This window comes from Hibiscus syriacus, unplaced genomic scaffold, assembly GCF_006381635.1.
Source record: "Hibiscus syriacus cultivar Baekdansim isolate YM2019G1 unplaced genomic scaffold, ASM638163v2 tig00013285_pilon, whole genome shotgun sequence".
NCBI classification, from domain to species: domain Eukaryota; kingdom Viridiplantae; phylum Streptophyta; class Magnoliopsida; order Malvales; family Malvaceae; genus Hibiscus; species Hibiscus syriacus.
In genome coordinates, this window is record NW_024062299.1 from 1789178 (window position 1) to 1803654 (window position 14477).

Here is a 14477-nt window from a genome sequence, read left to right on the forward strand (position 1 = left end):
AAGATAAATTACATATTTAGTCAATCAACTATTCCTACAGTTCCGTTTTGATCACCCAACTATTTTTCTTTTTAAAATCACCACTAAAACAATAAACCCGCCACTATGCAGTTATTTCTTCAACAGCTCCTCTATCCAGATCGCCACCTTTTTTAGCCATCACTATGCAGCGATTAACGTTAACCTCCATTCGTTCAAGTGCAACATAAATACATAATAATCTTTCGTCCCTTGGTTCGCAAAAACAACCTTATCCAGCACCGTTTCCGAGGGAGAAAATGCAAGGTGGGGTTGTATCAAGCTGGAAGATGCATCATATTTAGTAATACTCATTTCCTTTAAAAGTAAGTTAAAGATGGTGTCGTTAATTACGATTGAAACGGAAGCATGGAGAGGGTAAGACAAAGATAATCCCGGACTCGGATGATCAATCGGCACCATGGTAAAAACAAAACTGAACATCAAAAGGTATGGCTTTACATTATCATGTAAAAGTGCTTGTTGCTCTTTACCATGTAAAAGTTTCCTTTGTTAAGCGGACAAGAGAATAGTTGTAGTGAACCAATGCGTGAAATCTGCAGCATTCATGGCAGGACTCCGCTCATCCTTTCTGCTTCTGGTTTATAATGGAATCCAGAATATATAGCTGCAAACGAATATTGTCCTCAAACTAGAGGCATCATCAAGCAGAAGTTGGTTCATTTGTCATTATTATTATTTTTTTACCTTCCTAACTTTTGCTTGGATGTGATTGTTAGTTTTGGTGCTGGAAGTGCTATGTATTGATTTTGAGTAATATTATATATAAAGATATTCATTATAACGATATAAACTAATAGCTCTTTTATTATGATTTTGTAGCATGAAACCTTCATTGATTTTGCCTTCATCACATGCATGAATGGTGTGGAGTTCCTTGCCTTAATCATAGAAGTTGTTCAGAAATTCATCTATTAGATGAGGACGAAACCGGTGAAGAAGACAATACAATAATGATTTAGAAAAAAAAAACTAAGTTTAGTGACTATTTTGAAAAAAACAAATTAGTTGGGAGACCAAAATGAAATTGTATGAATAGTTGAGTGACTAAATATATAATCCATCATTGAGTTCTTTAACGGAATTAACTATTCGAGACAAACGAGGTAACAATTCAAAATTCAGAAAGCAAAATGTTCTAAAAAATACTTTGAGGGATAACTCGATATAAATAACATATTTTAGAGGGGAAACGGTGCATTTAAATTAATATAATTTTAAAAAATAATTGATGACTGAAATAGAAATACAGAGATATATATTTGAATATAGTTTTCTATAATAGTTATTATATTATTTAATTGACAATGATATTTATGGCATTTAGTAAGTTTTAAAACTTTTATAAGATGCCAGCCGAATGAAAAGTTGAAATTTGAAGTTACAGATAAGGATAGAATGTTGCATGAAAGTCATAGGTACGTAAACATGATGTGGATTGGCGTAATATTAATTTCATAATAGGTCTTAACTGTAATTTAAGCCCCTCTTTTTTTTTTTTTTGAAAGATGGTACTTTGTATTACGAAACGTTTACAAAGTAAACCATCTCAAAGACCTCATTAAAAACCCCTAATCTAAATGGGAAAAAGAGTGTGTCTTGAGGTGGTAGAGATGTTAAGAAACAATACCACAAAGCTGAACTACACACAAATTCAAACCCAGCCTTACTACAAATCCCAAACCCCTTCCAAGACATTCAACACAAACAAACTACAAAAAAGAAATTAGAACTAAAACGAGATCGAACACCTACTTCATATCCAAAGAAACGAGCCAACACCTCAAACACAACATCACCCGCAACCCGAGCGTGAACAAAAAGAAGCCCCGAGACATGGAGAACCGGCACTTACTGAGATCTAACTACCAACAAACTCGTCCAAGAACCGAAACAAACACCAGATAGCAAAGACAGTACGAGCCTACCCATTTACCCAAAAATAATATAAATATCCACCAAAAATAATATAAACAATTTAAGCCCCTCTTAAATACTTCTACTTTAATTTGGTCCTTCTACTTTTTCTAACTGTGGACCTAGGTCCAAATTGATAATGTGAAATATTTTTAAAACAACTTTAAATATTTGGATGATATGTAAAAATTAAAGTTTACTCAATTAACGATATTATTTTGAGATGATTGTTTAGACCTTAAAATAATGTTGTTTTGTATGTGACCCGACCCAAAATCAAGAGATCCGCACAGTTCTGTCCTGATACAAATCTTCACAAACCTTACGGTTCTCAATCTTTCATACAACCATTTCTCCGAGGCTAAGATATCGGACTCTTTGTTCTTGAAACGGTATGATTCTTCGTGTTTTTTCGAGTCCAGGATTATCCCAAATCATCGTAGGTATAAGATAAAGGCTGTGATGTTTCTGCTTGTGGTGGCTGTGTTTTCATGGGGGGTTGGGGGGGAAGTGAGGGTTTTGTTGTGTAAAGGGATCTTATGGTATGGCACAATAAGTGAGTTGAAATCTACTGGGATAGCAACAATTCAAGGGAAAAGTGCCACAGAAAGTATGCTGAGGAATATAACGTATTGGTTCAGTTGAACCACCACAACTTGGTGTTGAAGTCGGAATATGAGGGCCCTTGTCACTGAATGGATCAGCCAACAAGTGAACGTCGACTTGTGACTGTCGGAAACATAGATTCAAAGTGTTATCTTCAAGGCCAATGGCCTGAGATTGGTTGTGATGTAAAAACAAGCAGCGTTTTCCTCCATGAAAATGGTGAGCCTACTCAAATATATTGGCAATATATATAGGTCCATAACAAAAGAAAACTCTCCTACTTGTTCATGTATCACATCTATCCAACACTTAATTTAAGATGATTTTCATCCATTTCTCTTGTCAAGGATTTCTCCATTCAAAGCATATAAGAAAAATGTGTCAAGCTGAGAACACTATTTGAGCCAAACTAATACTTTCTCCATCAGACAATACAGTGATACGCGCTACTCGAAAACTAAGCACTTACAAGAACACAGCAAGTTCGAAACAACAAATCATTTAATGATGGCGGGTCTGTTGGCCTGCATCTTAGATCGGGTCTTATGAACTTTCTTTGGTGCTTCAGTTGTTAAAGCATACATCTTCACAGCAAACAATTCCTCAGGCAATCCTTTCTGGTCCTGTTTTCAAGAATAATAAACTAAACATAAATAATAACAGGTTAAATTATGGTACCAGAGCAAAGGAATTGCATTCAAGGTGATCAGAAAGATCGGCTTTTGAAACTACATCCTGGTGAAGTCTACTAAGCCTCATAAAGCAACAACTGCTGATTTTAGAGGAAATGTATTATTCTGTTTAAAAAAAGCATTATAATTTATCAACTCTTATTAATGCCTGATGTGCAAAAGAAGGAACCTTCATTTTATAGAGGTGCAATCCACTTTGACGGAATAGGTCCTTGAAGTATAAATCAGATCTTGTGATGCTTCGGTCTTCTTTATCCAAAACAAATCCTGCAAATGATTAATAATAGCTCAGTGAAGCTCATTTTGCCACTGGAAGAATTCCAGAACTGTTTAAAGACCAGTCAAGAGGTTTCAACCTGCAACCTCATTTCAAAGTGAATTTATAGATCCTAAAGTTATCTCCAGTTACAAAAATATGAGTGGGGGAAAATAGGATCTTTTCAGATTTTTTTTCTGTTTTTCTTAAGCAATAAGATTTTTTTATTCAAGGGAAGACACATGAATGCAAAATCAAACAGTAGTTGCCAAGAAACCAATTTGATGAAAATTTACCAAAACATAAGAAAGTTCGAGGAATGTAAAAGCACTAATACTAGACCATTTCTCAAGAAAGAGGAGGGAGAAAGAGGGGCAATCAAGCATACTCGGAAAAACAGGTCATAGATACAATACCATTTCTTGCAATGTTCTCTTTCAAGATAAAGAATCCACCAGGTTTAAGGCCTACCTGGAATCAACATTAATCACCATATTAAATTAAATTAAGAAAATATAATCTTTCAACTCGTATAAACAAGAAGAGTAATTACACAAATCCAAGGTATTAATCAATAGAAAGCATTGCGATACTCTGACAATTAATCATTCAAAAATCAAAGAGGTAGGCACTTTGAAGACACACTAGACAACAGCTAGAAAAATGTCAGCACATTATCATCTTTCCATGCACTTCTACACAGCAGAACATGTCAAATAAAACATAAGTTTTGTCCCAAAAAGATTGCTTCACCTTTGCTCTCTTAAAAAATGAGATGAAGTCTTCATCTGTCAGATGACCAATGCACCACTGGATCCAAATAACATTGTACCTTCCAGCATCAGGAGTGAACTCCTAAAATAACAAATAAAGTAGAATTGACTACCAAATTCTTGTTTATATGCAAAAATTACCAGCTAGAAGCATAAGAACAAGACAGGCACAGCATCAACTTGCATTGATGATGAACATTATCACTGTAAATATTTGAGGGCTCATTCACTGCAACCCACCCAGGACCTGACCTCCTTAGTCCCTGCACCCTGCACCCCTCCCCCCTCCCCCACAACCACCACCACCAAAAAAGAGAGTAGAGTGTTTGCAAAAAATTTACTTGAATCCATAGGTAGTCTAATCATTTAGGTTTCATATTGAGTGCTACAGAACATGATTGAAGCCCTGCCCAGATTCAGGTGTCAGACAGAAAACCATATTTCAAATGCTAATATTGAATTTTATACTTTTGAGGTGTATGCTACATGGCTGAAGCCCATAATTTTGGGTTAAGTGAAAAGTTTGAAATACATAGCTTACATGGACTTAAACCATAGTTATGAATACGTCAACACATCAACAAGCACGTAGCTATAGTGTCAATAAAGTCTTGAAGTACATTACTTGAAGCGGGACGCAGTAGAAATTAGTAGCCTTGTGCAGATCAGAGGCAACAAAATGTTCCTGAGACAAACTTTCACGGGCGGCATCTAAGAAACGTGACACTGGCTCAAGTAGATCAACCTGGAATATAGTACAACGTAAAGGGGTCAGAAAGCATAGCTATCATTTCATATCAATAAAGAAAAAGAGAGGGAAAAAGACCCGGTTATCAAGTTAAATATAGAAACCCAAAATCTTAGAAACAGCCAAAATCAACATAATGTAATAGTTAATTTGGTCCTTTACTAGCTCAATTTGACGGTTTTAATCCCTCTACCCCGAATTTAAAGAACTCAATCCTCACACTTCTACTAAAAGTTTATTTAAGGACAACTGAAATGGCATTGGTTATTATCAGAGAAAAGGATAATAGCAATAGTTAAAAACAGATGTGTGGCCCTTTTATTGGTGTGACAATTGAAATTTTTTGGCTAAATGCCACATATTAGCAAAGAAAAACGTCATTATTAGGAAAAAGAGTAGAAGTGCTTTCTAAAATTGAAAAACAGATTAAATTAATATTTAATTTATAATAAAATGTTTGTTAGGATTCATATGTGCTAATGAGCGAGAGAAACACTGCAAAGTTAACATATCAGGATTTCAATCTTAGTTTTAACAAATAATTTGTGTTGTTTTACTTTAATTTAGTCTGTAACTATGTTTTCATTTTATGAAGTTGGCATGTGACCAGCATGTATTTTTTCAATGAGTTCTAATGGCTAAGCTTAGCTGGTGTAACACAGTTAGAAACAGACTTCTAAACACATTAGCTTGTTGTATCATACTTGGATATCACTTGATTGTGGTTTTAGAACCCCAAACCATTTTTTCCAACTTCAAATTTAGCCATTATTCTGGTTTTCTTTAATAGAAATATGGTTATGAATTCAAATTAGCCTTTCTAGTCCAATAAAAATCGTATAGTTACGAAATGATCAAGCAAACCTATTAGAAGTATATATGAATAACTCCTATGTAACAATGTTCTTTAAAATGAACGACCATTTTTGTTTTCCATTCAAATACAGCAGGAAAATCTTTACATTACTATGAATCAAATGTACGTTAACTGCAAAGATGGTAAATGTAGGGAATATTATAAATATACCATTAGAAAGAGGAAAAAGAACTCACCTCATTAAAATATCTTATGAGAAGATTTTTGGTTATTCTCCCTATGCCAGAACCACAATCTGCAGTATTTTAATTACCATGGAACCTAAGAGCTTAGAATGTCAAATAATTTGTGATTGTAATTACAATTAAAAGCATCAAGAATAAATGATATATCTAAGAGGTCAGTGCCCTAGCAATATTCTAATTATGCTTTAGCGCCATTATCAGATATTACTACTGCTTACATGGACTTAAAAGTAAATGTTAGTAAAAGTGTAAAGCAGAATCTTAGGAACTAGTAGTGTTTAACTTAGCATTCCATGCCCTAAGGTTTTCCATATCGAGCACTGAGATCACTGAAAAGTTTGCATTAGTTCAAGTAACATGAACCACACTATGATAAAATTTTGAGGGAACATACAGCTATTATCATTTTTTTTCCTTTTAATTTTAGAAGGGGAAGCTTCAACCCGGCTCTTCATGTATTGGATACACGCAGGTATTTGAGCTAAGTGCTTAAGTGCATCTATTATCAAGATATTTATAATCAATTTGTGATTATCTTCATTTTAAAGTAAAATCCCCAATAGTTAATGAAATAATTTCTCCTAACCATTTCCTTTGCATGAATCTAATCAATTGCCTTGGTATAGACCAACAAGTCAGAAGTATTCATACCCTCTCCCATCTCTTAGGCAATAGTAAATCCATAAGCTCAATGTCTAAAATTGGTGATCAGATCATCCCAATTAAAAAATTGGTAATTATGTGAATAACCATGCCTTTTTCCCGTGGTTGATACAATTTTCTTCTCCTATTCTTCATTTTAGGAGAGGGATATGGAACATAAGTTTCATTGTCGTCTTCTCAAGTTATCTTGTTAGCCAGTTTCAGCCACTAATGACAGATATTGAACTCAACATCCCACCCAATATCTACCATCCCCATCCATGTTTTCCTATTAATTCATAGTATAAGGTTTTCCACCTATGGCTACAGCAACTTTGCACTTGCGCAATTAATGGGACCTCTACTTTCACTGAATAAATATACATATAATCTATATAAGCAAAACTACATCAACAGCACAAAACTGGGTATCTGAATACATAAAAATGTAAGACACACACACACATACAAAGGTACACAGAGAAAAGAAGTACCGAGAGCAACGAGATGCTGATTTCTTCCAGCATCACCGAACCTTTCATGCAAAAGGGTATTGAGAAAAGCTTCACTGCCATTAATATCAGCATCGTTTACTTGCCCAAATCCACCCAATACCCCATCTACGGACGCCTCCACACCCTTTTTTCACAATAACAAAAGAAACCAAGTATTTCATCAGTTGGGTTCCCACAGAAATGAAAGACCCAAAGTTAAAAGTGGACTTACTTCCCAGTAAGCAACGCCTTCACGATACCACTGAGACTTCTTAGGATCATCTCCACCATCTCCAACTTGCTCTCTCCACATTTCCTGTGAGCTTTTGAATTCTCTGCCGTCGGAGTCGGTGCCGGCTGCCTCCATTTCGTTTGAGCTCGCCTTGGTGGTGGTGCATAAATATGGTGGCGACAAGGCTATTATTGGATATTGCTGAGGAATAGCTTTGGGTATGGGCCGGATCCACATCGGCGTGCTTTGTATCGTTGTATTTTAGATAAATGGAGCCTTTTCGATTAAAATCAGTCCGAATATAATATAATAATGCTGGAAAAATGAAGTGGCCATACTTTTAAATTGGACTTAATCGAATAAGACCTACTTGGATTCAAACTACCAGCCTGCAAACACATCTCTTACGTTATATTTTTACGAGTCCAACTTAAAATCAACGTTATTTAATACCATTTGTCAGCCTCTAACCATTCATTATAACTATAATTAAATTATATATCTTAATTTACCAAGAAATTTTAAAAACTGAATGCGATGAGATTACGGGCTTGCTTCACATGGCAAGATGAGGATGATGGTGGGCAAGGCTAGGAAATATTAACCTGCGTGTTGAATAGTCATCGCTTCACTTGCGATTTTAGTCCCTTTATCATCTTGAAACTTATTATCTATTTTAATTTGATAAACTTTGGTCTATCATATTAATAGGTTTAAGTCGATAAACATCATCTGTTGTTATTGTTGGAATGATAACTTGAGATTTTGATTATTGTTATTGTCAGAGTCTGTAATTCAAATTTCGTTTTGATTTAGTCTAAAAAAATGCATGGAAAAATCTTCCCCGCAATATGAAAAATGATGATTTATGATGTCTGTGAAGATCCTCTCCATGATATGGACCTTGTTGAATACTCAAATTGTGCAAGAGTATACCTGTTACTTTTTTACTCATCGAATAATTAATTTTATAAATAAACAGTCAGAATTATGGTTATTGTATGCCATAAATCCTTTATAATTTGAATATTATTATAAAATTTTATCTTTTAGCCACCAACAAGTAGGGTTTTGGCAGGATGAATGGGGCAATGGGCCACCAACAGAATCCCGGTGAATCTATATATTAATCATGTGGAGAATTTATTACAAGAGAGTTTCAGATTTGTTTATAACAAGTAATTTCTAATGATTCTCTTCCTCCTTATCATTGCTCCTCACATGACTTAAAGAATAATAGGATAATGTTTGAAAGAATCATACAAGTGTCCTATGGAGGGCATTTCATAATTTGGTAGAGGTCGTGGGATCGAGTCCTATGGAAGCCATTTCATAATTTGGAGGTCTCCTACGGAAGCTGCTCTCAACTTAGTGTTGGGGGCAACCTACTATCTTACCTCCCCCTTACCCCATTACATATGGAAACAAAGGACAGCCATTTAGACAAGTGTCCATTCAACAAGAGCATTAATAATTGTTGTACATTCGATTCTTCTCATTTATGTAATATTTAAGATTATAGCTGGTTGGCCAACAAAGTTAGGAAAAATTAACTCCCTCGTTTTATTCCTACTTTATTTTTACTGGTAATAAAAAAATAAAACCTTTCATAGGTGAACTCAAAAGACGTGAAAATGTCTAATCAAACATGTAAGATTTAGGTTTTGTTTAAACTCAAAAGTAAATCAAAGGAACCCTACTTTTAGGCCGAAACCCAAACCCAAAGTACGTTGTATCATTTGACCTCCATTCTAGTCTCCGGTACAAAACGAGGATTGGACATGGGACCTGATCGGTCGATTTTTTTTTAATAATCGGATTTTGGTCGAGTCGTATCAATTTTTTAGATGTTGTATTCGGTCAAGTCAGTTCGAATTTAGTTTAAAAGATATTGATTTGACTTAATCAAAAATATATATATAATTTTATCTTTATATTTAACGATAACTGTCTCTATATTATTTTTTTCAATTAAAATTCATTTTTATTGAATAAAAATAATATTTTTAATAAATATATTATTTCGGGTCGGGTCGGATTCAGATTTTATCTCAAAAAAATCAGATCAGGTTGAAGGTGTATATTTTTCGGATCGGATCGAATTTGGGTGAGATGTATCGTTTTCGGAATCGGATTGGCTAAAAACCTGACCTTACCTGACCCATGCCTATCCCTATACAAAACCATTAAAGCCTCAAGCTACATTATAACCACTTTTACGTGATATAAATTAAAATTTAGATGAGATTTATAATTTAAATTGAATAAAAATAGGGATACTAAAATTTGAATAAAAATACGAACTGAATTTTAAACATACAAAAAATGAAAGAGGGATGTGCACATTTATAAGGTTAGGCCAATGACATAGAAAGAGGGATGTGTTGTCAACAAAGAAGAATGAAAACGTAGTTATATCTACTCAATCGTATGCACTTTGCCATATTTGTGAATTTCATCTTATTTTTATTTTTAAAAATATAATTAAATAAGTGTGTTTTATTGAAGATGTCTTATATTTTATATGGTATTTTATATTATGGTGACACATTGGACAATTGCACCCAATGGCTCAAACCCACTTCCTCCGAGATTTGCGGTTTTCTACTTTTCCATCACAAACCTTTGGGTAAAGGTAATATCCTTTTTACATTTCTTATATTTTCTTCTATTAGTATAGGTAGCCACAACATAACTATTGACAATAAATATATTTAAACTATATAAGCACAATTATTTAGATTTAAAATCTCTAAAAAATAAAACTCTTTTTAATTATTAAAATATTATATATAATAATAAAGTGACAACACATTGTGTTATGTTAATAATGAAATACATATGGATTATTGTATGAATTATTATATTGATATTGTGAGATTTTTTAATGATTTGATTTTTAATTTATTAAAAATTAAAATAATTTGACTAAAAACTTAATTATTCAAATTTAATCAAAAAAAATATAGACTAATATGCTAGAAGGCATTAAACTACAAATTCCCCACCTCACGACTTCATTACTTTACTATTTGATTACAGTTGTATTATTTATGAGTTGATTTTGCAGTTTGCAACTGATTTTCTTTTGTTCTTTCGACACCTTCTTCAACTTGTTCTAGTTTGCGTGCTGAGAAAAAGCAGTTTCGTATGAAAAGTCAGCGTCTCTCTCTCTCTCTCTCTCTCTCGTTCTTCCAAAAGAAAAGAAAAAACACCCTTCTTTGCTTTTGTTTCTTGTAATAACCAAAACCCATCTCCGTTCTTACATCAAAAACCATAGTAATTGACATAAATCTGCATGTTTTCAACTTATGCTACCTTATTCGGTGCAAATTAGAGCGCAGAGGGGAGCTGGAGAGAAGTAAAATGGTGGAATCGGTTGTTTCTTACATGTAAATATGTAATCTTTTGTGTTGGTGTTACCATGAGCAGTGTTTTTGGTCTACAAATGGAAAATTATCAAGGTGATTTAAGCGACCTAGTTCAAGCCTCTGCTGCTCAACAATCAGATATGTTTCCATGGCAGGAATTCACCTCCGATCCTCTGAGTTTTTCATTGTCGGCGGCAGCCATGGAATATCATAGAATAAACGATTTCGGTGACCCTTTTTCCACCATGAGAGATCCACTTCTTCACGAGCTTAACGGTTCGAGTTCGAGCTACTTTAGCAGCCCTAATTCCACCAACGATCATCATCTGATTATTATCGAAGACACTTCAAGCTTTTCCGCCAGTGGTCATGATGATACCACGAGTCCTTGTAACATTTTTTCTCGGGTTCAGATCTCTCATGGTCATAACTCCAGTCCACGACCCGTGCAGCCGCCGCCGTGTTATCCACAGGTGATGGCTGCTGCCTGTGTTTCTCCCAGGGGACATAAGGCGCCTGCTGTGCTCCCAAGCGGCATGCTTAATGTAAACACCTCAAAAGGTTGCTTGATTGATAACACCACTGCATCAGTCCCGGTACAGCAGATCTCATCTCCGCGGAATCTGGGTATCAAGAGAAGGTTAGGGTAATATTTATTTCTCTAGTTAACCAAATAAACATATTTATATATAATAAGTCGAAGGAAAAATAATTTTCTAAGATCGTATTCGAAATTGATGTCAACTTGATGTTATGAATTAGGGTTTATATATTGTCAGAAAGTAATTAACATTAAGGGGAAGCATACATATGCATGGCTGAGTCAAACCAGAAATGGTACATCTTTAAGGGGAAGTATGCATTTTATGTCTGATAAGTGATGACCCTGCCTTAAATTGTACAACTCGAGCAGACAGACAACAATCTTGCTTAGGAAGATTGTTTTGTTGTTTATATTTGTTTGGCTGAACATGCAGAAACAGTCAGGCCAAGAAGGTGGTGTGTATACCAGCACCGGCAGCTGCAAACAGCCGGTCTAGTGGTGAAGTAGTTCCCTCTGATCTGTGGGCATGGCGAAAATATGGCCAGAAACCTATCAAAGGCTCCCCTTATCCAAGGTATATTTTATGCATGCGTTACTCACCATATGCTGTCATCATGTTAATATCATATCATCAACATCATCATCAAATTAAACATGCTTATATGGTTAACACAGAAATCGAACACTAAATGAAATTGATTCGTGTAATTATCTGTACTGCAGGGGATACTACAGATGCAGCAGTTCCAAAGGCTGCTCGGCCAGGAAACAAGTGGAACGAAGCCGAACCGATCCGAACATGCTCGTGATCACCTACACATCCGAGCACAATCATCCATGGCCAACCCAAATAAATGCACTTGCAGGTTCAACAAGGTCTCAGTCTCAGCCATCGAAAGCCCATGCTAGTAGTACTAGTTCCGGTCCCAAGATTGATTCACCGAGTAATTCTCAAGCCCAAAACACAGCCAAAGAGACCAACAGCAACAACGACACAAAGAGCACACCGGTTAAAGAAGAAATACCTGCAATGCCAAAATCACAGCAGCAAACTGAGGATTTCTTTGCAGATTTGGATGAACTAGAACTAGAGACGGACACTTTGAACCTATTGTTTGGCGGACGTGAAACCGAAGATGAAGTGCTAAACGAAAACAAAGCCATCGATCCATTGCTGTTTGATTACAACAACAATGCTTCGTTTTGAGTGAAGCCAAAAAGAGGGTTTTGAAAGTTGCATGCGGTTGTGGGGGATGATTTGTTTATGGTATGTTGTTATTTACCAGAATATACAGTGTCGCCAAGATTAAAGAAAGGGTGGCTGCTGAACTGGGAGCGAACTCAGTGAGTCCCCACAATTAATTTCACTTTTCCTTTTGGAAATATTGGTGTGGATGATGGGACACAAAGCCTGAGGAACAGAAGGTTTCAACAGTGGACACAAGTACGTCCCATAAGACATGACTCGGTGATAACTCAGTGAGAGGCGGGGATGGGACTTGCCCTTGCCGGCCCTTTTCTTTCACTTTTTCTTCTTCTTCTTTTCGTTGTCAAGTGGAACAAATTATTTAACCCCTCACCTTTATTTTCTTCTCAACGTGGGTGATCACTGTTGTTAAAAACCCAGAAAAAGATTTACAAATTGCTTGGACGTGAAGAAAATAAATAACAATTTATTAGAAAAATAAAGCTTCACTTGTATTCTCAATCTTTTTTGTATGTACAGGGATTTACAGAGAAAACATAGATTCGAGCACGTCTGTAACGTATAATGTCCCACCCAATTTAGGGTTGGGTGATAACATTCCCGACTTAAATTTTATTGACATTGTATATTTTTGTAATATATTCGTATGGGTAGAACACATGACTTAATTGATATGACAATGATATTATAAGAATTCAATTAAAACATTTGAAAATTTATGGATAAATTTAAGATTTTATATGAATACTTAAATACGCTGGAACTTATGTCCTTTTGTATGTTATTACAGCAACAATAATTCAAATTGAACCACACAACCTTAGCTTTTAAAACAAATAAGCATTTAGCGTAGATCCCAATACCCCGATTTGCACTCTCTCCCGTTCATTTTCGTACTGGGATTAGCATATAATCAATTGGACAGAATTGAAGAAGTGCTGGTCAAAAGCAGCTTCATGACATGTGAAGTTTTCCCCTAAAACTTTTGAGGTCTAATACTATGATAGACCTAAACTATATCCGAAGTAATTAATTAATACAAAGAATAGTGAATATGCCTTAAAATCCATCAACTTTAGTGAAAGTTAAGATATCTTTACAATAGAAGTCACTTCAATGGAGGAAAACAAGTGTCCAAAGTTGACCTCTTACACCAACGAAAATGGCAGCAATGAAATGGTAAAATTGGTTTAATGCTTAACATGATACTAAATCCGTTTGCACTCACTTAATATCTTCTCGAATTTCTCGTACCATATATTCTTCTTATATCAACGTCAGATTGAATTCTTTAGTATAACTTCAACTTTTTCGACCTTATCTTTATCACTCATTAAATTTTAGTAATATCGTTATTTTTATAATTTGATTTTCTTGCTTCGTAATTTGATTGATTGATGGGATGAGAGAAGTCATAATATATTCATTACAAGAAAACAAAAGTAAATGGGGTTTCATGGTTGATACTATTACTCACGATTTTGAAAAGAAAGCATTTATTTTTGCAAGTTTGTTGAAGACACCCACTTGCTCCATCTTTATTTTTCTATCCTTTCAATATTTATCATGCATGCAGCCCTTGTTTTAGCTATAATTTAGTTATCAAGTCTCAACTCATTCCTTAAACTTTTGTTCAAATTTAATTATTAAAAATATAATTGAAGTTATGTCGGATCAAGTTGATTGATTTTTTTTTTAAAAATCCATTTACAAAATTCAAATAAATAATTAACTACACCTAGTTTAGACGACATAATTACATTATCCTTAATCAAACCAAAGTGAAGTGGGTATTTCCGATGACATGGAATTTTGTTTGATGCATGAGAAAGTAATTATAAGAGCTAAGAAGTAAATTAATTATTGCAAAATCCTAATATCATTATCGATCATG

At 34.7% G+C, this 14477-nt stretch overlaps 2 protein-coding genes across 2 annotated transcripts; one reads left to right on the forward strand and one right to left on the reverse strand.

The window, feature by feature from the left end:
* Positions 1–2876: 2876 nt before the first annotated feature.
* On the reverse strand, positions 2877–7616 carry LOC120205833 (alpha N-terminal protein methyltransferase 1-like). The gene is made up of 8 exons (XM_039205626.1): positions 7462–7616; positions 7230–7374; positions 6085–6143; positions 4909–5028; positions 4264–4365; positions 3927–3981; positions 3424–3521; positions 2877–3185 (listed from the first exon to the last, which is right to left on the reverse strand). Exons 1-8 carry the CDS (start codon positions 7594–7596, stop codon positions 3060–3062), a joined length of 840 nt encoding a protein of 279 aa, XP_039061557.1. The 5' UTR covers positions 7597–7616; the 3' UTR covers positions 2877–3059.
* Positions 7617–10632: 3016 nt separating this feature from the next.
* On the forward strand, positions 10633–13042 carry LOC120206120 (probable WRKY transcription factor 14). Its single transcript, XM_039205864.1, has 3 exons — positions 10633–11472; positions 11810–11950; positions 12100–13042. The coding sequence occupies exons 1-3, from the start codon at positions 10886–10888 to the stop codon at positions 12581–12583; spliced, it is 1212 nt and encodes a 403-aa protein (XP_039061795.1). The 5' UTR covers positions 10633–10885; the 3' UTR covers positions 12584–13042.
* The last annotated feature ends 1435 nt before the right edge of the window (positions 13043–14477 follow it).